At 33.7% G+C, this 26491-nt stretch overlaps 2 protein-coding genes across 8 annotated transcripts; one reads left to right on the top strand and one right to left on the bottom strand.

Moving 5' to 3' along the window:
- Positions 1 to 10614: 10614 nt before the first annotated feature.
- Positions 10615 to 17498, top strand: LOC147384677 (serine carboxypeptidase-like 6). Of its 7 annotated transcripts, none has more exons than XR_015172973.1 (7): positions 10615 to 11001; positions 14941 to 15046; positions 15152 to 15238; positions 15326 to 15375; positions 16250 to 16419; positions 16761 to 17013; positions 17168 to 17498. XR_015172973.1 is itself a non-coding variant. In XM_086426428.1 (7 exons), coding segments are annotated over exons 1-5 (285 nt in total). In that variant the 5' UTR covers positions 14282 to 14386; the 3' UTR covers positions 16251 to 16419; positions 16761 to 17013; positions 17168 to 17498. The 7 variants fall into 7 exon arrangements, 4 of the variants coding, with proteins under 4 accessions (XP_086282554.1, XP_086282555.1, XP_086282556.1 ...); XR_015172974.1 differs by lacking the exon at positions 10615 to 11001 and adding an exon at positions 14282 to 14432; XM_086426428.1 differs by lacking the exon at positions 10615 to 11001 and adding an exon at positions 14282 to 14427.
- A 3102-nt stretch (positions 17499 to 20600) lies between these two features.
- Positions 20601 to 26073, bottom strand: LOC147384676 (putative UDP-arabinose 4-epimerase 3). Its single transcript, XM_086426396.1, has 8 exons — positions 25406 to 26073; positions 25209 to 25293; positions 24275 to 24386; positions 22904 to 22951; positions 22599 to 22674; positions 21296 to 21384; positions 20945 to 21039; positions 20601 to 20867 (listed from the first exon to the last, which is right to left on the bottom strand). Exons 1-8 carry the CDS (start codon positions 25455 to 25457, stop codon positions 20813 to 20815), a joined length of 612 nt encoding a protein of 203 aa, XP_086282522.1. The 5' UTR covers positions 25458 to 26073; the 3' UTR covers positions 20601 to 20812.
- Positions 26074 to 26491: the final 418 nt, after the last annotated feature.

Below are 26491 nucleotides of genomic sequence, written 5' to 3'. Positions count from 1 at the left end.
TTTAATGCTCATTTACCCAGCAAGATACAACTCAATTGATCTGAATTTAGGGCCGATTTCTCCAAATCTAGAAATGTTTCTAATATGAAATGCATGAAAAGGGATAGAGACCCATCCGTTTGTAAGTATATGGAAATCCTAAACCCAATTATAATGCCATGAAACATGTATGTTACAATCGATGAGATTGAGAGAATGAAGATCATGATCTTCATTTATCTAGGAGTGGTATAATGGTTAGTCATACATATTTCAAACATAAAGTTATATCTGAGTTAGTCATTCTAATTTCATTAGAAAATTGACAATGAATCTAATTGCTAGGTTTGGTTTTAATATGACGATTTGGATAAATTCCTCTTTTCTAATCATATAGAAAAATATTGGTAAATTACATTTTGACCCCCTTGTAATTTCGTGTAATTCAATTTTGACCTCCTAATGTTTTGATAATTGCACTTACCTCCCTTATAGTTATCTAAGGGGTTCACTTACCCCTATTCCATCAAATTGTCATTAACCTAAGTGTTAGGTTCCTTTTATAAAGACCATTTTGCCTTTTTTGAAAAGTTATTTCTTTTTATAAATAAAAATATAGCCTTGAAAAAATGAGTTCAATGAACGCATGGACGAGGGCATTTTAATTTTTGTTCTAAAACTTATTATTTTTAATAAAAAAAATAACACGAAATAAGAGGGTAAACTAGTAAAATAACATTTGGATTTTAACTCCATTAGTGAAAAGGGAGGTAAGTGCAATTACTAAAACATTAGGGCGTCAAAATGAAATTATGCCAAATTACAGAGGATCAAAATGTAATTTACCCTAAAAATATTTAGGATAATTTCCATAATTATGATTTTTCTTGTAGATTTAGAAAGAGACAAGGGGTATATAAGGGTTCCAGATTTTGAAAAATGTTTAGCATAATGTTTGACTTTCTTTAGAGCCTCCAAATATATATATATATATATATATATATATAGGGTCAGGTTCAAGGGCCATGTGAGAAAACATGTAAGAAAACTTTCGTTTTTCAAAATAAGGGTTAGAGGTTTTGGATTGAGCTGATTTTTTGCAAGGATGGTCACTATGATGAGAAGATCATCCTCACAAAAAATCAGCTCAATCAGAAACCTCTAAATCCATCAAAAGTGATTTACAAATTAGTGATAAAAATTGAAAAAAAATCGACGGTCCACATTCTAAATCACTTTTAATGGGGTTAGAAGTTTCAGATTGGGCTGATTTTTTTTTTTGGATGATCTTCCCATCATAGAGATCATCCTCACAAAAAATCAGCTCAATCTAAAATTTATAACCCATATTTTAAATTTTTATTTACCGCCGAAAGTTTTCTTACATGTTTTCTCACATGGCCTTGAACCTGACCCATATATATATATATATATGGGAAATGTTCAGCACCCTAAGTTTTACCACACACTTTAACAAACGTTTTTTGTCCTATATGGGTTAGAAGTTTTGGAATGGGCTGATTTTTGGTGAGGATGATCTCTATGATTAGAAGATCATCCTCCCCAAAAATCAGCCCATTCCGAAATGCTTAGCCCCATGTTTACAAGTTGAAAAATCGTGGACCGTCCAGTTTTTGTAAATCATTTTTGATGGGGTTAGAAGTTTTGGAATGAGCTGATTTTTGGTGAGGATGATCTCTACGGTGAGGAGATCATCATCACCAAAAATCAGCCCATTCCAAAACTTCTAACCCCATCAAAAACAGTTTTAAAAAAATGGACGGTCCACGATTTTTCAACTTGTAAACATGGGTTAGAAGTTTTGGAATGGGCTGATATTTGGTGAGGATGATCTCCTCACCGTAGAGATCATCCTCACCAAAAATCAGCCCATTCCAAAACTTCTAACTCATGTTTTGAAAAATGTTTTGCTAAAAAGTTTGCCATTGAACGTGACCCTATATATATATATCAAAGTAGTGAAGAATCACAAGAGGGGAATTTCATATTATAGCATAGTTCACTATCACGTGGATCACGATTTTCAATGGTGCAAGGTATATTCCCAAAACTCAATTCTTGATGGTGTGAGCATGATAATAGAATCTTAAGATATACGTTTGATTCTAAACGAGTAGATTATTGAATCAATATTTTCTGAATGACAAAATATATAACATGCAAGACCCCTTCCTACTACCTTATTTGTTGCTGTTTGATTATGTGGACCTACTAAAATATTTATATAAAAAAAAATCTAAATAAATAAATAATAATGAAAGGAAAAAAAAAAAGCTTGTAGTACATGAAAATTGACAAATTAAATAGAAATTTGATGTGATACAAGCAACAAATAGAGTATAAAATTGCAACCCATTCTGCCAGGGGTGGTAGGCGAGATCCAATACAACAACGGAATGGTGTGACCTTTTACCAAACAAAGTTTCACAAAAGCATGCTGATTTTGTAACTCAACTTGATAGGGAAATTCAAAAACTCACTGATGTCGCAAGTGCAAGAATCATAGATTTTTTCTCTCGGCATACACAATTGCACGAGGGAAAAAATCTACCGTAAATCATTCTATTTGGCTTGATATAATATTTGAAAATGACATATGGCCTATTTGAGCCTAAAAAATCTTTCCATTATTACCACCAATTGTAATTTAAAAAAAAAAAAATTCAAAATTTGATATTTATAAAATTGTCCAAGATGCTCATTTTTTATTTTGCGAAGAGTAAATTAACATGAAAACCCCACTGATAAATGTATTTGTCGACAATAAATTTCACAAAATTATCTCAAGATTCATAAAATAAGAAGACAAATAATTTTGATTGATTTTGATAAAAAGGAGAGTACAAATCTCAGTATTATCTTTTGATTAAGAGTCGAATACAAAAAGAAAGATGATGATGTGTGTAGCTTTTTTCTCTTCGTGCTTCACATGTGATTGGTTGAAAATGTTATTTTGATGGTGGTTTTGTTTGTGCTTTATCTTCTATAGAGGTTTTTATACATTTTCCTCTCTCTAGACTTCGCACTTTGATCTTCTCTTTAATTAGAGTCCGAGTCTCTTGAAGAACTTTGCTTCATCTATAGAGGAGGACTTGAGAGCTTCTTCTTCTTTTCAGGGAGAACTTCTATCTTTTGAGAGAAAATGATCCAGATCCCCTCAAATTGAAGGAGACTTTGGTATTTTTAGACTTAAAATTAATTTAGATTTTCAATTATACCCCGACTTAAAGACCGTTTATTGATTTATCTAAAATGTTAAATTCGTTTAAATATAATTTAAAAGATTTTATGAATTATAAGTGGGCCAAACTTATTGATTTGATTGTAAAACCCAACATTTAATATGTAGATCATTTAAATTTGTTTTAGATCATGGGCATTTTTTACGAAAATCCAAACCCAAACTATGTGAGGTCCGTCTCAATCAATGAGTCCTAATTAAAATGTGTAGGCCCAAATCTAATTTTAGGGACTTTTCGATAATTTAGAGAGTTGCAAGGCTCTTTAAATTTTGATGTCTACAGTGTTAATGGTCCCATACAAGATTGCAGTGACTCATGCAGAATAATTTATGTTAAAACGCATGATCTTGACTGTATAGATACAAAATCCAACAATTAAGATTTATACGTATCATGGTATATCACATATCTCAAAAATAATTACCTCGAGGATAAATCCCAAATGTTGGATTTCATGTTTACATGGTCGGGTTCATGAGTTTTTTCCATGAGTCACTCTTGAGTAATAGAACCTAGCCCTTCTCCTAATATAGAGAAGAAAATTTAAACCACATTCTTGTATGTCGGAGTGAGTGGGCGAAAAAGGTCCATTCAACAACAAATATGACCATGACTACGTCGTCTGGTCATTTCGTGCATGTATAATTATACATGGAATAATCTGTATTTGGCACCCAAATTTTACTTATTACATCCCAATTTCTGAAATTAATTATCACCTTAATTAAAGATTTAAATATACTCTTCAAACATTACATAGATTTGGCTCAATTTATTATTTCAACTTTACCAAACGTTACATCACATATAATTATGATTAGACTCGTATGAACCCTAAGCCCAAAAAATTAGAAATCTAGCAAAAAAAAAATGAGAGAACTTCTATTGGCACCCCAACTTTTAACTATTTTCAACCATTCACTTATTTCTCTATTTTTAGTTGGGTTGTATTAAGTAAAAGGTGGAGTGCCAATAGCGGCTCTCTAGTGAGATTTCAAATCTTATGAAGGATTGTTTGCAATCTGACACACAGCCCTAGATTCCACAGAAAGAAAATCAGGGCATGTTTGGATTGACTTCTTCAAGTAATTCTGGCTCTTGTGGGGAGTTAGAAGCACTCTATCAATCGTTTGGATACATAAGCACTTGGAGAAGTAATTCTGTAAAAGAGTAAAAATAGTACTTCTGAGAGAAGTACCGAGACCAGTACTTCTCAAAACTGTTTTTGTGCGGAGCAATTTTGTCCGTCAAATATAAGTTGCAATTTTAATTATACCCTCACGAGATTTTACATTTTACTCGATATATCCCTCGTCAACTCATCAAAACATAAAACTCTGTCAGAAGTACTTCTCAAAACCTGCATCCAAATACAAAATTCTATCAGAACTACTCCAAACAATACTTCTTGAGAGTACTTATGTTCTAAGTACTTCTGGCTCCTGTATCCACACGAGCCCTCAGATTTTGATAAAAGGAAAACACTTTCCTCACTAACTTAGTAAGATTTTAAATCTTACTAAGAGTTGTTGTGCTCAAATGTTGCCACATTGGCTATCCAACACCACAGCCCTCTAGTTTTCATGTAAAAGTAAGATCCAAAAATAAATAAATAAATAAGTAAAAAGTTTGAAAAAAAAAAACAAAAAAAATGGGCTTGATCAAAGGTTTTGAAAATGGACGGCAACTCCAAAATTTAAATTTAAAATTCAACAATGAAAAAAAAAACTTAAAATTTTTTTTTTTTTCAAATCTCATAGAATTTTGTCCTCTACAATTCTATCATATCAGATCATGTTTTTGGTTGCCACATGGTGAGCTTAAGGATCCACTATGCGTAAAAAACGACTGCCCCTACAGCCAAAAAAAAAGTTGTTTAAAAAGAAGTGGTTTTTAAAAAACGACTGTCTTTGACAGTCGGAAAAAACGATGGTCAAAACGACTGTTAGTGATAGTCGGAAAAAATGACAGTTAAAACGACTATTTTTGACAGTCGGAAAAACGATAGTCTTTAACAGTTGTTTATTTACAATACGAGTTTTTTTTTTTAATAAATTAAATTTTTTTTTTTATAAATTAAAAAATTATTCAATATCTAAAAAGTGCAAATTGAAGCTGTATCATCATTTCTATTATCCATTTTAATGTAATAATTTTTTTATTAAAAAGAATGTGAGATCCAATAGAAGACCCTACAATGTCACAACAAATTAAGGGGATATGACAATGACTTCCCCTCGATTGTAATAGTTTGGGTATCACTTAATGAAAATGGTTCCATAAATGAGTTCAGATTCCTATGGAAGAAATTTGGGAGATAATGCTCTCTGCACTTGTTATCTAATCTCTATCCAACTGCACCCATTATTTCTTCTCAACCTCCTCTTCATTATCTTCTTCAACCTTTCAACGTCGCCCCAATCACCATTATCCGCGTATAAGTTCGACAACAACAAGCAGCTCCCTGCACTCTCAAGCTCGAGCTCATACACATTCTTAGCCGCTATTTTTGCAAGTTCAATGTTTCCATGATTCGAAGCATGGATGCTACTTCTTCCTTGGTGATCATCTTTTATGATATCATCTCGTAATGTTGTAGTTAAAACATCTTCATTCATTCTTTTCTCAAATACAAATGGATCTTCATAAGAGTCCACGTCTCGATTCAAGCATTATCCTCATCATGAATACGTTCAAATATGTCATTTACCATATCAACCATTCTTGGGGATGCATCTTCATTACGATTACTAGTAGATGAAGCAATATCGATATTGACATCACTTATGGGGATTTCTCCGTGATAGATCCATGTCGTGAAGGAAGTATCTATACCATCACATATTAAATGTGTATAAATATCTTTAAGTGTTTTTTTTCTTCCTACAAGATTACGACATTTAAGACAATGACAACAATACCAATCATCACTCCCCAATTTATGTGTATTCTCTCTTATAAATCTAAAAAATGAATTAACTCCTTCTAAGTATTCAACAGATAGTCTTAGTGCCGTCATTCATTCTTTGTTTGGGGGCGTAGACGAGGAAGACATTTTCTACGAATGAAAATACAAATGAATTTATTATTGATGAAAAAAAGTGAATAAAAAGCGAAAATAAAGGTAAAATGTAAATGAAATATGGATTTATTATTGATGACGATGCCCTACCTTCAAATAATATCTTAAATAAAAGAAAGCCAAAAGTGATGCTAGCTAGCTAGTGCAAATTAAGATGGAAAAAAAGTTGGATGAGGGGAGTGGAAAAGAGAGAACGAATCCCACGCCACATCACACCAGTGTATTATCATCATCATTCTTTAGGTTTAGGCATGCATATCTAAAAAGTTTATTGCCTTTTTCATGATAAATCAGTCCCAAAAAGAATGAACAAAATGGTGTTTAACCTCCTCATCACTATTCGAGTGTGTGGGCCTTCAACTTCCATTATTATTGTATGACATATTAGAGTACATAAAAAGTAAACAATACGGAAGTTGCTAATTAAAATAGTGTGGTACAATGTATCCCAAGTTTTTAGAGACAGAAAAGTGAACATTAGAATATCATTAACTATCTATCGTGTGGTACTATGTATCCCACTGAAATCTGTGCATGTGACAAGGAACTTGGACATATTGCCTAGCTTGAATTTATCAACTATAAACAATATATCCTTTTTGACAAATGGGGGTTTATATTGAAACTCCATGCAAATTAATTGCTCTACCATTAAATTAAAATACAAAACCAGCCTTATTATAAAAGGATTCAACCAAGTTCCCAGTATGGACTACCATGACAGATTCAGCCCACTTGTAAAATTTGATCAAGTTGGTATAGCATTTAACTAGGTTCATAAGTGGGTGAGATTGAACCAACTTCCATTAATCCCATGGTCATGAACCAGATTTGATCCCACATTTTGTTTCAAATCTGCAATTCTCAAGTCATTGATGTGATTTCACATGTATTGTCCACAATTTGTCACCATTTTTTCCTTGAAACTAAGGCTAGATTTGTCCGTAATTCGTGGGATTTTAAGGAGTTAGCTAACGATGTAAGAAATTATTCTAAGAATATTTATAATTTAGTGAATTATATATAGAGGAAGGGAAAATAATTGAGTCTGCAATGAACAAGGATCTTCATTTTCAACCCTTTAGACACCACTGTTTACATGTGAAATCCAAATCTTGAATCTTGGATCAGCAGATGAGCTTAACATGGGCACTATCTTTTTTCTTTAGTGTGGGAAACATGGACAGTAAGAATGGGTATTATGGTGGGCCAAAGTATGATATGTGATGCTGGGTGACGAACCTACTATTTTGAACAGAGATTTGCTGTTTTGAAAGTTATGTGCTAAGCTGATGAACCAATGGCATGATGCCATGTGTATTAAATGAGCAAAAGTGATTGGTGAGTGAGAAAATTCTAGAAGAAAAGTTGACTAAAATGGAGTGGCTTACGCCGATGTTTGTTGATCTTTCGTTTTTAACATACAAGCAAATGGCACGTGAAATGCACGTGTAGAGAGAAAGTTGTGTACAACACGCTTGTTCAATTTCACATGTATTTTAATCTTACATAAATCCTAATAATTGTAATACAAGCAAGTTTGCAAATGGTACTTACTAATACCATATCATTGATCCTGATTCGAAATTATTATCGGATCAGTAGATTTGATCCAATACAGTTACAGTCGTAGATGTGGCTTAGATTGAAATCGAAGTGGAACGAATAAGGTTCATTATTAAGGTCTGGATTCATTTGAAATGTACCTCATGTGATCTAACAGCTAACACATGTGTACTAACTAAATTGGAAATATATGAACCAGAAAGTGATACATATTCAGTCCATACAGACCACAGACCACAGACCAAAATTATGTGGGGCCACAATAGAGTAAAGCTGTTGTAACTGTCAATGTGGCTATAACTATCTTTGCAATCAACCCAATCAAATGGGTCCACCACTTGTTGATGGTCCAGATTGATGATAGCCAAGTAATGTTATAAGAAGGAATTAGTGGAACGTTCCACTTGTTAACATATCCACAATATGAAAGGAAAGATGGCTAGGAATGGTATTCTTGTGGGATTTTAGTTCATCTTAAGTCATCGCATTCTTCACGTAATGTAACGACGTAAAGGCAGACCTGTTTGAAGTTTGGACCCTCCGTCACGCTCTTCACAATATATACCTCATTTTCTATTTCTTTAAGTCTGGTGATCCATTATGACATCCCTTATGGGGTACTCTTACTCTATACCCTAACGCTCCGTGCAAGTCACATTTTTTGTTTTCTTATATCTTTACTATTAGCTGTAAGACTATTATATAAAAAGGATTTAGAGATTGGGGAAGATGTTGCCCATAGAACCAGAGTTTGATTGTTAAAATGGAGAGAGTTCGTATAAGGGAGTTCATATATTATAATTTTATTAAAATGTGAAACACCAATCTTAACAAGAGTAGATTTCCCAATTTCAACAAATAATTTGGCAATGTGGACATACTAGATTAAACAAATAATTTCAACAAGAGTAGATCATCTACCTACTGCTTAAATTGGATACTTCCCCAGCTAGTCTCATTTTACAAGTTTTCCAAAACATTCCCCCAGAAATGAACACATTAGAACTACTAAATTCTTTCAAATATTAGTTTTAAATTAACTTCTAGTTGTTTAGTCACAATAGTGTTAAAAAACTCAATCGTGGCTAGGGATTTGTTGGTGGATCTTAGTTCTGTGAACATGATATGAATTGCTACTATTAGAAATCAGGAATAGGCGATTCAAATAAGGTTATTTTCCAACATAATATTAATTAAAAACCTTTAATGCCTTCAAACGAAAGAAATAATTTGAGATGGGCGAATCCGTACCTCTTTCTTCTTCAAATCTACTAAAGATGACGCTGGTAATTTGAGAGAATCGAGTGAGAGATCAAAGTCCTAGATCAATGATTTTGAAATATGATTGCGTCTGGAAACCCTAGTTATTTTTCTTCAAAAGTCGAGATCCAGTGAGTGAGAGATCGAGTGAAGAATTAATGTTCAAAATCAGATCGATTCTGTGAGTGAAAGAGAGTCGATCGAACTAAATCTAGTGTGAGTGAACGAGAGAGAATCGATCGAACGAAAACAAGTGTGAGTGGAAGAGAGAGATTCGATCGAACAAAACCAGTGAGTGAGAGACAGAGAGATTCGATCGAAGAAAAACCAGTGAGTGAGAGTGAGAGAGAGAGAGAGAGAGATTCGATCGAAGAAAAACCAGTGAGTAAAAGAGAGAGACAGAGAAAGTCGAGAAAGAGAGAGAGACAAAGAGAGTCGATCGATAAAATTGAGTGTGTGAGTCGAGTTTGAGTCAATAATATCGATACGAGTTAGTCAAACGAAAAAACGCCTGAGTCGAGTCGAGTTTGAGGCAGAAAAGTATCTTTTTGGTGGATTAGCGACTGTGGGAATCCGTTGCTTAAAACGACGGCTCAAAGCTATCGTTTTTTCCGCAAAATTGCGTCGCTCTTTACCCATTATGACGTAGTGATCCTTGGTAAGATTTGAAATCTTACTAACTTAATAAGGATAGTCTTACTTAAAAAACCTTTTTTTTTTTACTTGGTGACTGAAAAACTAAATTCATAAACCTTTGGATTAAAGCCCTGTGTTTTTTCTCCTCGAAATAGTAACCTAGAACCACAAAACAACCACAATAATTGTAAAAGTCGATGAGCCCACATGAATTGTCATGTTGGCCAAACAACACATTAATTGATAATCTAATATAATCCTAATCTAGATTTTATACTTCACGCATTTCTACGGCTGAGAGGGTAGGCAGTCCATCCCTAGAAAGTAGCTTCCCATCTCATCGGTTCGATGGAAATAGAATTTTTTTTTCCTTTACTCATTGTTATTATTATTATTAGCCGGGCTTGTCGATAGATAGAGAGGGTAAGGAAACTCATCAAGAACTTTCAAACTTGATGGCCCACTTCTTTGGTGGTGAACCATCAATATTGCCTTCATTTATGATTTTGAGGAGGGAAAATTCATAGAAATCTCCAATCGTAAATGTATTCACTTATGATGAAACCATTAAAATGTTCCTTGAGGCTTCAACTTGGAATAATAGTTGACTAAATTAACTTGGCCAGCTTGAAAGGTTCTATCCACTACGTCATATTGCGGATTTGGCGACGCCCCATTTGCGCTAAAAACGACTGTTAAAGGCAGTCGTTAATTGCGACAGATGTTAACCATCGTTTAAGCGTCGTTCAACGAAATAAGTAAAATTTGGGGTGCCAATAGCCACTCTAACAAACATTTTTTGTTTTTTTTTTTTATTTCAGATTTCTCTCTCGCTCGGTTCTCTCTCTCTCTCTGCTCTTATCTCACTCTCACTCTCGCTCTCTGTCGAATCTGTCGTTCTTCTCAATCTATCTCGAATCTGTCTGTTACTCTATCTCTCTCTCTCTCTCTCTCTCTCTCTCGAATCTATCTGTTTCTTACTCAACGCTATACCGATTTCAATAAGTTTGAAGTCATCTTCTTCTAAGTTCCGATTTAGAAGGTAAATCGATCGGAGTTTGATCGAAAGACCTGCGCTCGATCTCTCACTACAGAATCTGTGATTTTGATCGAAGGTTTTAGTGATTTAGGGCAGAATCGATCGGAGTTTGATCGAAGGTTTTAGTGATTTGTTCGATCTCCCTCCATTTGCTTGGCTTGTGATCGAATCTTCAGGTATGTCAAAGTTTTTTATTGAATTTCTGATTTTCCTTAATTAATTTAGGGTTTCAAATGTTTTCTTCAATGTTAAAGCATGTTTTAGGGTTTGGTTATGGAGTTTTATATCATGATCTAGCTGTTATATCTCTTTAATTTCAGTTTTGAACATGAGTTCTTGCCTTTCTTACCCTTCTTTAAGCTCAATTTTAGATCTGATTATCTTTCATATTCATCAATTTGAGTTCTGTTTGGGAATCGAAACTTTATTTTAGATCAATTTGTGGTGTTTGTGTGTTGGTGTGCCAAATATTGATCAGAGAGGACATGTGAGTGTTGCAGTGCTGAATCAAATCATTCTTTATAGAATGGTTTTATTCATTTTCTTCATTAACGATGTTATTGTGAGGTACCTAATATTCCTAAGTTGGACTTCAAGAGGCTAAATCAAGAAAGAGGGTGAGAGTTTTACTGTGTGTTGCTGGATAAAACTTCTGAAGTCAGATATTTAGGGCCTGTTTGGATACCAGGAACAGAACTACTCTTCCAAAGAACAGGAGCTGAAGTACTCTATGGAGGAGCTGGAAAAGTAATTCTGTGTAGAAAGGGCGTTTGGCAATCAACTCTGTGAAGTACTGGCAGAAGTACTTTTGTACTGGAAGTCTGTTTGGGAACCATACTGACTTCTCATGACTTCTAGAAAAAAGACCAGAATACCCTTATATTATACCAGTTACTGTTTTTTATCTTTTAGTATCATAATATGCCTTCAAACTATACTGTTTTTAACATTTTAACTATAAATATTAATATAATATAATATAATAAATATTAATATAATATAATATAATATTTTAAATATTAAATATTAATATAATATGTTTAAATCCATTATACTCAAAATTTTAAAAAAAAAATTGACAAACTGTTTTTGACATAGTATGACATAATATTAAAAAAAAAATTGACAAACTGTCTTTTAGTGTCATAATATGCCTTCAAACTATACTGTTTTTGACATTTTAACTATAGATATTAATATAATATAATATAATATTTAAATATTAAATATTAATATAATGTGTTTAAATCCATTATACTCAAAATTAAAAAAAAAAAAATTGACAGACTGTCTTTTAATGTCATAATATGCCTTCAAACTATATTGTTTTTGACATTTTAATTATAAATATTAATATAATATAATATAATAAATATTAAATATTAATATAATGTGTTTAAATCCATTATACTCAAAATTTAAAAAAAAAAATTGACAGACTGTCTTTTAGTGTCATAATATGCTTTCAAACTATATTGTTTTTGACATTTTAACTATAATTATTAATATAATATAATATAATATTTTAAATATTAATATTAATATAATGTGTTTAACTATAAATATTAATATAATATAACATAATAAATACTAATATAATATAATATAATATTTTAAATATTAAATATTAATATAATGTGTTTAAATCCATTATACTCAAAATTAATTTTTTTTTTTAACTATTAATAAATGTTTCTTTCATTTGATTTAAGGGCAAATGAATTAGGAATATTTTCATAGAAAATTAATAAAGTTAAGGGTATTTTGGTAAAACGAACCGTTAGATTTTGACTCCCCGCAAGATGAGTTTTGAGAAATAGGTTTTCTCGACTTCTTCACAAAGAGTAATTTCTTGCTCTTGCGCGGAGTAACTCTTCGAAGGAGTTGTTCATCAAAACGCATCCAAACGACTTCTAACTCCCCGCAAGAGTCAGAAGTAGCCAAGGAGTCCTATCCAAACTCCTACTTAGTTTCCAGACTTTAGAAGTGTTACCAAACACAATTATCATTTTGATTGCTCTGTCAGTTTTTTTTGGTAGCTGAGAGATTTCAGATCTTACAACTTATCATTGTTGATAGTAGATTGTAAGCTCTTCTTGTAGGTAATTACCATTTACCAAACCACATAAATCCTTGGGTTCTGTGTGTTTGTTTCTATGTATTTTTTTCTTTTCTGTTTCTGTACAATAGACCTCTATTGCCACCATAAAGTATTTATATAAAATCGAGCTCAAAACCTTTTATTTCCTATGATGGGTAATACCAATTTTTATTTTTATTTTTCTATGTTCCAAGAAAATAAGCCTATTTACTTTGGGAAATTGTTTTTGTATTGGAGGGGGTTGGTGTTCAGGTTAAGCTGAACTTCGTCTACCCAGAGAGTGCAGGGCATAACATGGAGGAGGTAATGAGGGTGGTGGTGTCCCTGCAGGAGTTTGACCATTCTTTATGTCTATTTTACACCAATACAACACAACATCCAAAACACTTATAATGACTTTCTGCATAGAATGGTCCTTCCATTCAAAAGTTCTCCTGTTTATCTTCTTCCATAAGTCCTAACAAACCTCAATTATGGATCTGTCTCATAGGATTCTAAATGTGGACCTCCATTTCAACCATCCAACTCTGAGTTTATGGACAATATTTTCTTAATCTCTAGTTCTTATGTACAATAGGGGCTCCAAATTTAGGTGTAATGTTCACAAATAAGTGAGAAGAATTGAAAACTTAGTTGGCAGGTCCAAAGAAATTTAATGTTCATTAGAACTACTCTTAGCTCCCTCTTAAATGTTCATATTTATGATTTTGTGCATCATATTGTGTAAGTTAATCCATCTCAACATTTTAATTAATCTTTGCTAAAGTTGATTTATTCTATTTTTTTGTTTTTTTAAGTTGCCGAACATATTACTTCATAAAGCATTAGTTCTTATTTTTTTGTATAAATTATTTCTTTAAGTTTATTTTTTTAACATGTATACATCAGTTTCTTGCATAAACGACTCTAAATCCCACTTACAAACATAAACAAATCAAATCCTTTTTAACTCTTCTTTTATTCTTCAAACACACTTTATATTGGTCTTTTCATAAAGCCCATATTCACTTTCTTCACAAGTCACAATCGCTTTAACCAGGTAAATTTGAAATGTAGTCAAAATATCATATCGATTGAACGTTTCGGTTAATTAAAAAACTGATATGTTATCAACCGATACATCCAATACAACCCAATACATTCCGAAAACATTCAAAGTTTCAGAGTCAATGAGCTCTAGGCATTATCCGCGGTCCTTGTCATCCTACCTTCATTTCTGTCATGTATGAATAAAGGATGAAAGATTGCATCAGTTTGACAAGATCAGAATCATTGTCAACAGGAGATGGATATCAACTTTATGTTCATCCTATTCCACAGCTCTAGGTAATCAACAGGAGATGGATATCAACTTCCAGGTCCATTAACTTTGCTGCCTATATTTTTTACTAGTGTCCCAAAAACCTTACCAGACCTACCACGGCCCATTTAACTGATGAACTAGTTCCAAAACTGTCTGGATGAATGCTGGCACTGAATTTGTTCAGAGGCAACTCCCAACGTAAGGTCTTTTGAACCAGCACTTACTCCCCCAAATTTATCGTTTTGAAGTTTTTATTGTATTACAGGTATCCAAGATGGTGATAAACCAATCATCAACCTTAAGGTATGCCATTCTTAGAAATAATATTTGGTAACAGAGGAGGTTGACAGTTTACTTCTAAATCTCAAATTTCATAATTCCACCTATCCATGTTAGATGTTGCACACATTAAAACAAATTTTAACTTCATCAAGGCAATCTATTATCAATATAGCTAGATTGTTACTTGTTAGGACATTTGATCAGGGTATTTTTTTAAGCTTGCTAATCCAAGACATGGATCAATTGATCAATGTGACCAAGCCTCTAAAACGTGTGCCGTGTTTGAATCATGTAGGTGAGGAAGTAAGCGTTAGCTTTAGTATTTGAGCTGTTTTCATGTGTTGCATAGACAAACTGGAAGGAGAAGAGGAGATAAGGTTCTCTACCTTATGATTAATAGCTAAATCATTGTGTCCAAAATTGGTGCAGGGATATTTGCTTGGCAACCCTTCAACAGATACTAATTAAGTTCGATCAAAACTCATTAATCTCATATGTTCATGGTATGGCGCTTCTCTCTGATGAACTTTATGAGGTAAATCAATTTCTTATACTCTTATCTAACAATATATTATCAAGGTTGCTAGTGAACACAAATACACTTATAAGAAAAAATTATTGTTTACATTGCTGTTTCTAGTCGACAAGGAACAATTGTGGAGAAGAGTATGTCAATGTAGATCCCAGCAATGCATTGTGTTGCAAGGATCTTCAAGCTGTCTCAGAGGTCAGGGTGACCAATTTCAGTTCTAAGTATTACAATTCTCATGGTTCTGGCAGCTTTAAGCTGATATTTGTGGTATTGCATTTACAGTCTATTTCACAAGTTAATAAAGCGCACATTTTGGAGCCCAAGTGTGTGTGGTAATCTGCTCATCCCACATGTTAATGTCTTACCTTTGATGTTTTAAATATATTTTTTTTTTTAATCATGCGCTGACTAAGAATCCTTGGGAGATCAGAAGGACAAGGAAAATATTCCCTTAAAACATAATTTTCAGTGTACACATCTCTTTTTTTTTCTTTCTCTCTTGTTTTTTTTGGCTTTGGTTTAGACATAGTTTGAGACTTGAGGGACCAAAGATAAATTTGTTAGGATGAACCATACGTCGATTCAATCAGGACCGTAGAATTGGGAACCTTTACTTTGAACTTAGCTCCTCAATTGGATCTTGACTTGGTTCATGAACTAAAACTTAGTCGGACAAAAATATGTAGGAAATTATGAATCAATGGGTCTAAAAGGCCCATAGTTTTAAAATTTTAACTGCTTAGTGGGCCAATGTGTACTACTGTACTGCAATACAGTGCATGACCCCACCACACACGCATATTTCAAAATTCCACATGGCATACTTTTCCACTCAGACTGTGAGTTAGCTCACCAAAGGAGAACCCAAACATTAATGGGTCAGTGGGCCCATGCCACGTGGTATTTTTAGATCTTATTTGTTGGATGCGAGGGGCGGGGTTCATGACAGCCTTGTCGATCTGTATTTGTTCTGCTGTTTTATTGAACTAGTCGTTGATCTGCATATGCTTTGCTGACTGTGTTTTTGCTCTAAATAAGTAGGACATGGTATGGTAAGGTCTCTGATTGACTGTGCCAATGCAAATAATATTTCCGAATTTGCACATTGTTTTACCATCACCGTCAAGCTTTGCTTCAACCATAGATCTTTGATTAATTTGGCTTTTATAAAGAGCTGTAAATAGTTTTTTCTGGTTTTGTATGCAGAAAACCAAATTGCAGATTGATGGTTACTCATGACGACTATAGCATGATGTCCAGGCTACCAAAGGAGAGAACTTCAGTGGTAACCATACTTAGAAGCCCAGTTGATCGTGCATTCAAACTTAACTTCAGCAACACAAATGACTGGAAGGATACGCCCAAAGAGTAATGGAGTAAGTACGTTCGAGTAGTTTTTTTCAAGTCAATTTATCACAATTCTTTATGAAGTTTGGGAAGCAACAAGGAACCATCCAATATATATATACCTCTCCTTGGTGGGGTCAGAACTGACTTTCTAGGAACATTTGTTTTCTTTGCCAATAATATCAAAACTAATGGAAGAAAATGTAAATAAATCTAATTTATTATGATAAAAAATATCTCCTGCAAAGTCACAAACAGCAACAAAAGATGGCCAAAGTTAAGGAGTTGGTGGAGGCCATTTATGCAAATAACAAAGCTAAATTTATTTCCTTAATCGAATCTAACCCAGATTTGCCTAAGGAACTTGTAGTAGCAATTGAAGAGAATTCAGATAATTGGGTGGAGTTAGCCCTATTCACTTTGTTGCAGCAAATGGTGATGAGGAGATCCTCAAGAAACTGGTGCAACATATGCCCAAGACGAAACAGTTCTTCATATTACTCTGGAGCATAAACACTGTGATGCCTTTGAATGGTTGTTGAGAGAGTTGAAGCAGATGAAACAAGACGGATCGGCATGGTAACATGCTCCTGCACCTTGCAGTTTCCATGAAACTACTCCAGGTAACTTCTCATCTGTCTATCTCTTAATTTCTTGTGATGTCTTGTAGTCTGCAACTCTCTTTCTAGTATTACCATCATTTTTCCCCCTTATTTTCTTAATTTTCTTGATTTATTACTTGTTATTTGTAATATTTTATGGATCTTTTTGTTTCAGTGTCCGTGGTATCTTCACAGCCTTTTACATCGACAAGTGTTGAGTCCTCATCATCTGCCGAGAAGTCTGATTCAATTTTCATGGACTTTGACCAAGATGTGGGTATGATGTCTGGATGCGGTGTCAAAGAAGTTGGAGGAGGATTGCTGGGTCATCAAAATACAGTTATGAAAGAGCAGCCAGAGAATTGTCAGATCAGCAAAGAGAGTTCAAACTATAACAACAACAGTAGAGAAATTCAATGTGCCATTAATTTGTTGTGACATTGTTGGGTCTTCAATTGGATCTCACGCATTCTTTTTAATAAAAACATTATTACATTGGTCTTCAATTTGCACTTTTTAGATATTGATTTTATTTTTTTTTAATTTATAAATAATAAAAAAAAACAATAGTCAGTGAGATGAATTTGTAAATAAACGACAATAAAAAAAAACAATAGTCAGTGAGATGAATTTGTAAATAAACGACTGTCGTTTTTCCCGACTGTCAAAAACAGTCGTATTTCCCGACTGTTAAGTGTCGTTTTTCCCGACTGCCAAAGACAGTCGTTTTTTTCCGACTGTTTTGGACAGTCGCAATTAAAAAACCACTCCTTTCAAAACGACCCCATTTGCGACTGTAGCGGCAATCGTTTTTGGCGCAATATGACGTAGTGATCTAATGATTTGATGATGATGATGATATCTACCCATCCATGTCATTGATCTATCATTTGAAATAATGAGCACCACTTTAGGTCAACACTTAATAAGAAGTGTAATGATTTTGTAATTCAACTTCACAGGGGACTCAAAAACTCAACTGACGTGTACCCTGCAAGAATCGAAGATTTTTCCCTAGGGATACACAATTGCACATCCCCATAATATATGTGCAGTTTGTATTCCGAGGGAAAAAAATCTACGATTCTTGCACTTACCACATTAGGTTGAGTTACAAAATCAACGCTCTTATAAAAATACTGCACCCCATCTTTTTAAATTCAATAACTAATGCTAATAGGAAAAAGCAGGGGGCGGATTTACAGTGGGGGTACTTGCCCCCACAAGAATTTTAAAAGTCTGTAGATTAATGAATTATTTCGACATATATTAGGGGTAGATAAAAAAATCAGCAACCATTACCCCCACAAAAAAAATTAAAAATTAAAAATTCACTCTTAATTGCCCCTGACAAATATTTGTTTCACACAAAAAAATTTCTACTCTTATTTGATCCTTGTAGCTAAAGAGTCGTGATCATCGACTCCCCCACATGGCATACTCAAAATATTCTCCTGACGTGGCATGTGTTAGAACCATAGATTTTTTGCCTTGGAATACACATCTGCACATCCCCATAAATATTTGCAGTTGTGTAGCTGATATGACCTTGTAGAAAATGATTCCCTTTAAGTGGGGAAAATCCTATTGTAATTCTTTCTTGGCCACTCAAAAACTTAAGGGCCAGGGTCTGGTCATGGTTTTAAAAGTTGTCCGATACCGAATCAACATCGTTATTGAACAAGATGAGATGCCATGACCAATTAGTCACCCTCATGAATCAAATGGCTCATGAAAAAACATATGATCCTGACCATTAAAAGATTAAATCCAATTATAGAATCATGGAATATGTATAGACAAATAAATCCCAACCATTGTATTTCATTTTGCAGAGTTGAAAAGGGATTTAGAATTGTGGACCATCAATTTTTTTACTGTTAAATTGTAAATAAATTTTGATGGGGTTAGAAGTTTCAGATTGGGCTGATTTTTTGTGAGGATGATCTCCTTACAATAGAGATCATCCTCACAAAAAATTAGCCCAATGCTAAATTTAATATTTTAAAATTAAAATACTTTATTTTTTTATTATTATTTATTTATTTATTTTTACTTTCTAGAAAACTATTAGATATAAAATATGTAAATCGACTCGTATCCTAATATGGCTTTGATTAATTTCAGAGTTAACCTTGTTATCCACTCTTTCTGAGTTTGTATATCGATTCACCTAGAACTCCATCTAATCAACTCAACCAAGTTTTGAGATTCCTCCTATATGTATTAACGTAGCAAGGAAAATGATACTGAGCTTGTTAACCACTCTTTCTAAGTTTGTATATCGATTCACCTAGAAATCCATCCAATCAACTTAACCAAGTTTTGAGATTCCTCCTATATGTATTAACGTAGCAAGGAAAATGATACTGAGCTTGGTGCATGAAAAAAATGAATGAGGAGAGAGAGCTTCTTTTGATTTGTAATAAAGGGTATTTCCAATAGAATAATATCAATATAATTCCTCCCACAAGAATAAGGAAAATGGTAGATTAAATTAAATTAGTCAACTTGAAAGGTTCTATACAAAGATTGGATGATGATGTTGATGTCGATGTCGCACCTATATCTTTCTAGGGAAATGTTCAGCAACAAACATTTTGACAAACATTTTGGCAAAACATTTTTCAAAATATGGGTTGCAGGTTTTGGAATGGGCTGATTTTTGTTGAGGATGATCTCTTCGGTGAGGAGATCATCATCACCAAAAATCAGCCCATTCCAAAACTTCTAACCCATCAAAAATGGTTTACAAAAAATGGACGGTCCACGATTCTTCAACCTGTAAACATGGGGCTAGAAGTTTTGGAATGGGCTGATTTTTGGTGAGGATGATCTCCTCACCGTAGAGATCATCCTCGCCAAAAATCAGCCCATTCCAAAACCTCTAACCCATGTTTTGAAAAATGTTTTGCCAAAATGTTTGCCAAAATGTTTGTTGCTGAAAGGGACCCATCTTTCTAATGTCCATTGTCATTGAATCGGCGTTGGAAATAATAATGAGAACCAATTTTGAGCCAACACTTTACAAAAATACCCCACCCCATGTTTTTTGGTCCATCAACTAATGCTAATAGGAACAAGAAAATAACAATTTCTCCTTATGCTTCGCAACAATTAGTATAAAAACATTTGGTATTATGGTAAATTTTTACAATTTGATATAGCAGAGTTCAACATCATTAAGAATTGTGTCAAATTTGATTATGAGGATCTTTCGTTCACTATGTGAAAAAAGCCCATATTTGACGGTCTTAGCCCGTCAAATTTCTCAAAATTTGACGGACCCTTCCGTCAAATATGCCTGTCAAATATTTTCTTGTAGAATATTTTTTTTGACGGCCCTAGACTATCAAATTATTGGATAATGAACTTCAAAAAAAATAAAAAAAATTCTATAGAGTATGACCGTCGAATTTGGAAGTTTAACAAATAATAGCATGGTCCTCTAATTCACCAATCACAATAAACGAAATAATAATAAAAAAATCAAAAAAATTAAAAAACAAAAGAAAAATCATAAAACAAGCTCCAAATTAAGCTAAACAACTCAAAATTCATATTATAAATTTAAATTTCATTATTAAACAAGCTCTAATAGAAGCAATTCGACACTAACAAATGAAATTGAATCACATAATTACTTACAAATAAAACACGATCAGAAATAAATGATCGTAATGCCTTTCATACCTAAACCCCAACTAGCAACATGAAAAGACCTAAATGCCCCTTGTCTTCAACTAGAATCTGCCCAGAACACACCCATTAACCAAACTTCTCCCATCGCAGCAACGAAAAACACAATCTGCATTAGTACTCAATGCTCACGGCCAACCCAATAATAGACCTCAATAATTTCCACGCTTGAACACCTACAAATGAACAAGATTTAAATGACATCACTCAATTGAGACAAATATGTAAGTATTATGTTTCCAAATCACCCAACCTTAGTATCATGACAGCCATGTCGGAATTCCTCGAGAAATCCAGGATGATGTCTTCAGCCATCTTCTTGGCTTTTCCATATGGGTTGATAGGGACCTGAATACACATGAATAGGTAGAGATATCAGTTGTATTAGAATGCAACTTCTCTATTTTCTTGCCTTCCCAAAAAAGAAAATTTCACACTATCAAAGTCCACGCTATTTTACTGAAAGACATGGCTATAGCTAGAACTAAAAGGAAGAACACGACCAATGCAGTCAAGCCCATGTGGTTGGGATAAGTCTAATAATAATGACGATACCAATATTGGAGTGAGTCCACAACACACAAGTTGTATTTTGAGTATTCACCTGAGGAGTTTGTTCGGTAATGGGCATCTTTTCAGGCTCTCCATATGTTGCACAGGTACTAGAATAAATCAACGTGTTTACACCATATGCTGCCATTGCTTCCAGTACTACCAATGAGTTTGATGTAATATTATGATAATACTTGCAGCAGAGTCAGGAAGTTTATTATGAAGGGCTACTATGCTATGAGATGTGTAGCTTTAATAACTTATTAAAGTGGGCTCAAGCAAAAGACAATGTCAAGACTCAAGTAATCTAATTCTCTTAAAAAATGAGAGAGAGAGAGAGTTGTTGGATAACATGTGAATCAATTTCCAGGTAAAAAAGGAGCTTAAAGCCACTTCTCTAGAACAATACTAGAAAAAAAGATACATAAAACATTTTTCATATATTTGAAACTAAGCAAAAGATAGTATTTTTATTCTCTTAAAAGTTTTGAATTAAACTTACATATATGTATACTACTTCCTTTTACAAGCTAGGACCCTCTCATTTCAATGGGATTTTGGGATCCTAAACAGAAAAATTTTACATGCACCCTAAAATCAATGAGTGGATTGATTCTAGCTATGCATTAGTACTCAATACTTACGTCCAACCCAATAATAGACATCAATAATTTCCACGCTAGAACACCTACAAATGAGAGAGACAAATGATTCTTATATGCCTTCACGAGTCACTTTGTCTTTGAAGATCCTAGATTGCCTTTCCACTGGCTTCAAATGGCAGGGAATAACCTTCTCTCTATAAAATGCTACCTCTAGAATACCACTCACTGCCTACCAAATGTATCAATTTAAATTGCCACTTTGAACAAATCATAAGTTGACTAATAAATTTTCAATCATAATTTATTTACAACAGGTATCTCCTTTAAGTGTATGCCTAACTTCTCTAAGAGAGCTTATATTAGCACACCAACTTTTACTTATAACACACCAAGTAAAAGTTTATTGGTGTGCTAAAGTAAAAGTTGGTGTACCAATAGAATCTCGCTTTAGGGTAAGAGATGATAATATGAAAGGAGTCAACATAACAATAGAACTCTAGAGAGATGTTTTGGAGTCCAAAGGTTTTAGAATAAATAGAATCAAAGAAAAAGTATATTGAGTGAAACTTTATAGACTAAACTTCTATTTACTAAAGGGGAGACAGATGGACCCTTTACACTTAAGAATGATAATATAAGAACTTCATTCTACGGGCAAACGAAGCATAAACCTTTTTTACTGAATTATATGTGGTAAGTAGAAGAAAAATTATCTTAAATTTTCAGATTTCAGCCCAAATAGAACAGTACCAGTCATGCACCGATGATTCAATACAGCTTCTGCAATTGGCCGTTTATGGAAGTCAGGATTCAGCATTGCCTGGTCCAAGAGAACAATTAACGTTAAAGAACTAAACCATAAAAAACTGCTTCAGCATTGTAGGGCATTGAACTGTATGGTCAAGTAGATGGGTAGTTGAGTTGTCCTATAAATAGGTAACGAGTTGTAGCATAAAACAAGCTCCAAGTTTTTGGTAACACTTAGGGTGCCTTTGGGTTATTGCTAATGATACTATTACAAGTCACCTTTCAAGCTATATAAATGAGTCCATACCATTTGCTAGACACTCATCTGCGCTCTCTGCCAATGCATTTGCTGTCATCTGTGATTTGTACAACAAATTCCGTTAGTCAATATATATGTATTGCAAACACTCATAAAAAATTCTAAGACAGTATGAAACTTTATATATATATATATACATCTGTCTGTGTGTGTCAAAATCTGACACGTCCAATGCGGAAACTTGACCCTTTTATAAAAGTCCACGCAACATAGATTTAATTGTACTCTTTGCATAGTCTACCATCTAAGGATCATGCTCTAGAGCAGATTTAAAAATTAAAACTAAAAACTTGTTAAATTATAACTTTGAGTGCATGATATGTGAAATGCATACCAATTAAAACCTTCACGTGGTCTTGATCTAACCTGGATAACATAAATCAAACAGGAAATTAGTTTAGAGCCATTAAACAAACAGGAAATCTAATGATCACCTCAACAACCAACCTTTCCAAAATGCCACTTCCATTACTTAGCTTCCCCTATAAAATCCATGCAACCAATTCTCTCTATATCTTGCATTCTTAACTCAATCCTACTACTTACATATGTTGCCGACATGAACCCTGCAACACACACAAGACACCCACCCAAGCAGATTCACTGTGTCATCGTCATGCTCGTCATGCCAAATCATGTGGCAGTTACACGCGCGCAGAAGCAACACATGATGGCAAGTAGGCAACACTAAAGAAGACAAAAGGTCCAAAATAATTTTACTAATGAACAACAACTTCTGACAAGGCAATACTCATGGTTCACAACATTACATGACAAAAAGGACTTGTGCTTGCATAAATATTCAGAACGGAACAATAAAATTTGAACCCAATCGCACTGAACTAAAAGTGACCCAAGTCGAATTAAAAAGTTTGAACACACATGTAGACATAACTGTCCATCCCAATTCACACCAATGCAAATGTGTTGAAGAAACAGTCTCCATATCAACTGCCTCTAATAAACACTTTTACTACAGCTAAAGCTAATGAGGTCATACAATACCTGTTCGCAAAGAAGTGTATTAACAACCCTGTTTTTACCAAATCGATCGGTCAATCCTGTTGTGCACCGGAAAACCCCACCAAAGCTTACATCTTCTCCAAATACGTAAGCACTGAAAAAAGAAAAATTATTTAATTTTAATTTACATGAAGATGTCAACATTGAATATCCATGTGAACTATATTATCTAATCATTTCCAATTAGTGACCTCAAGAACAAACTGTATCCCATCTCAACTGGCTATGAACGATGTGCTGAAAAAGACCAAGTTCACTTTATTCTAGAGTAGATTTAAAAATTAAAACTAAAAACTTGTTAAATTATAACTTGAGCACATGATAGAGTGATTCTTACCTGCTGTGTATTGGGTAGTTGAAGAGGGAGAATTTGGTAGAATGCTGCACATGAAATCTTCAGCTTGTTGTCTGAATGGCTCAAAAGATTTATCCTTGTCAAGCGAAGCTCGCTACACCAATAATAACAAGAGAATGTTAAGGTAATGGCACATGAGTCACCTAAAGAAATAATTCAGTTAACTAGGAACTGACACGCATCGCACAACTATCTTAAGCTAATAGGGTTGGAATCCAAAAGAAGGCTACCAGATTAGCACATGTGCGCAGCTAAGAGTACATATGGCCCCACCCAATGAGGAACAGAAAAAATCATAGCTCATCATAGGAATCAGCTAAACTTATGGGAGACAAAAAAACATAGCAAAACAAAATGTGTCTCATTACATCAAAACAAAGCATACAAAGCAGGGGGAAACAAGGAAATTCATACATTGCATGAAGATAAATACCCAAGCAAACTAAACACAAGCTTAATAATCTAGTTCCCCACATCACAAAATCAAAGATTTAACAATGCCAATTCAAACAAATAAATGAGGAAATTGAATAAAACTAGAGAAGTTAAATAAATGAGTAAATGATGAAAAATATAACAAATATTAGGCAAAAATAGGAAAGGAAGTTGAAAATTTATGGTAGTGGTTACAGTAATGTCAAGTTTCTAGCTATTATCAGATACGTGTCACCATAACCTCCAACAAGTTTAAAAAATATAACAAATTAACAGAGATACATTGGCAACAAACTTGAACTAAAGTCATAGAAGAAACAAATTTACACTATGAGAATCGAGAATCTTAATTCAATATGATGAGCACCTTTACATTTATGTGCCCTGTGAATGTTTGGAGAGGATTGTCAAGTACCCGTGTCACCGTGCTTACATGGTAAATAAACAAAAGTTATAGTTGGAACACCAAGACAATACTCACTTTCCCAAAAGCCTTCTCAAATGTGGAAACCATTTCAAGCACAAATGTGCCACGCCTAGTCCCCAAATTGTAGGCCGTACACAACCTAAGATGAGCATTAAAACTCAATTACAACTAATACAGTCATATGTACATATACATGGAGGGTTTGTATGAATGCATGAATGTATCTATTGGGAAAAAGAGAAAGGAATCACCTATATTGTCTGTTGCAAATAGCAAACCAAAAATACACCTCCCCTTCATCATCCAAAATTATATGGAACGGATTGTATTCAATCTCCCCATCTTTATAGATTATAGATCATTCTAGAAGCAAGCCATGTTAAAATAAAATATAAAAAGACTCAAGTATTCACATATCATAGTAATGAGTTTGAATGGTGATTGTGGGGCGATAGATCATAAGGTCAACAGACTCCCACGAGGCGTTTATAGAAACCAAATATGGAATTGATTCCCTAGCCAAAAAATGACTAATAATACTTTGAAACTATGGTTACCTGTAAGATGATTAATCATCAATCAACAACTGTGCCTCATTTGCAAAGGAGGCATCTGGAATTTTCAACTAAAAGGCTTCCCACTCATTTGCACAAAGTCAAGGATATTGTTGGCCTGACAAATGTTCACAGCTGAGATACAACTCACTTGGCCAATCTCAAAATCTATCACTGATGAAATTGGATGTTGATGCTAAGTTTAAAGAGTATTTCCATATGTCACTTGTTTCTTCATTCAATGCCCAGGTTCAAATGAGCACCTAGAGCTTTTTCATAACTTGCACAATATGATAAATAAATATAGATTTTAGGAATATAAAAAATACTTGTACATCTAATAAAAACATAATCACTTGTATATTCTTCTGACTTTGTCTAATGTAGCATTTCAGAAATGAATAGAAGACATGGTGTTAAAATCATCAAAAGATGGACAAAAAGAAACCATGACCTTCTATGTTTGGCTCAAATCAACATAACTACCAGTTGAAAAAAGTGTGAAAGATTTAAAGTGAAGCTTAACCATAATAACTGAACTACCTATATGACTAAATTGGATTAAAGAAGACTAACAAGGGAAGAAAAAATTATATATTTTTATCCCCAACAGTTCTTTTTATTCTCTTTTATCCATGAAACTAGGCAGATTATACACTTTGATGAAACCTATAACAAAAGTCCAATCTACAATCTACATGGCTATGATTTCTCAAGAATCTGACCATCTAATTCAACATTTGGAAACCAAATTCACAGAAGCAAAAAATAGAACCAAAACGA

The sequence above is a fragment of the Akebia trifoliata genome, chromosome 15 (assembly GCF_017979445.1).
Source record: "Akebia trifoliata isolate Shusen 1 chromosome 15, ASM1797944v1, whole genome shotgun sequence".
Taxonomy (NCBI): Eukaryota; Viridiplantae; Streptophyta; class Magnoliopsida; order Ranunculales; family Lardizabalaceae; genus Akebia; species Akebia trifoliata.
Note: the sequence above shows the minus strand (reverse complement) of the source record. Positions and strands in the feature narration are given on the sequence as shown.

What these genes read in the sequence shown, in the direction of transcription:
- LOC147384677 (XM_086426428.1), top strand. Translation starts at nt 14,387, where the DNA reads ATGAATGCTGGCACTGAATTTGTTCAGAGGCAACTCCCAAC. An exon ending in GTTCAGAGGCAACTCCCAAC is followed by an intron (nt 14,428 to 14,940) that starts GTAAGGTCTTTT and finishes AAATTGGTGCAG; the next exon opens with GGATATTTGCTTGGCAACCC. An exon ending in ATCTTCAAGCTGTCTCAGAG is followed by an intron (nt 15,239 to 15,325) that starts GTCAGGGTGACC and finishes TTGCATTTACAG; the next exon opens with TCTATTTCACAAGTTAATAA.
- LOC147384676 (XM_086426396.1), bottom strand. Translation starts at nt 25,457, where the DNA reads ATGATGAAGGGGAGGTGTATTTTTGGTTTGCTATTTGCAACAGACAAT. An exon ending in TTGAGAAGGCTTTTGGGAAA is followed by an intron (nt 24,387 to 25,208) that starts GTGAGTATTGTC and finishes TTATTGGTGTAG; the next exon opens with CGAGCTTCGCTTGACAAGGA. An exon ending in AACTACCCAATACACAGCAG is followed by an intron (nt 22,952 to 24,274) that starts GTAAGAATCACT and finishes TACAAATCACAG; the next exon opens with ATGACAGCAAATGCATTGGC.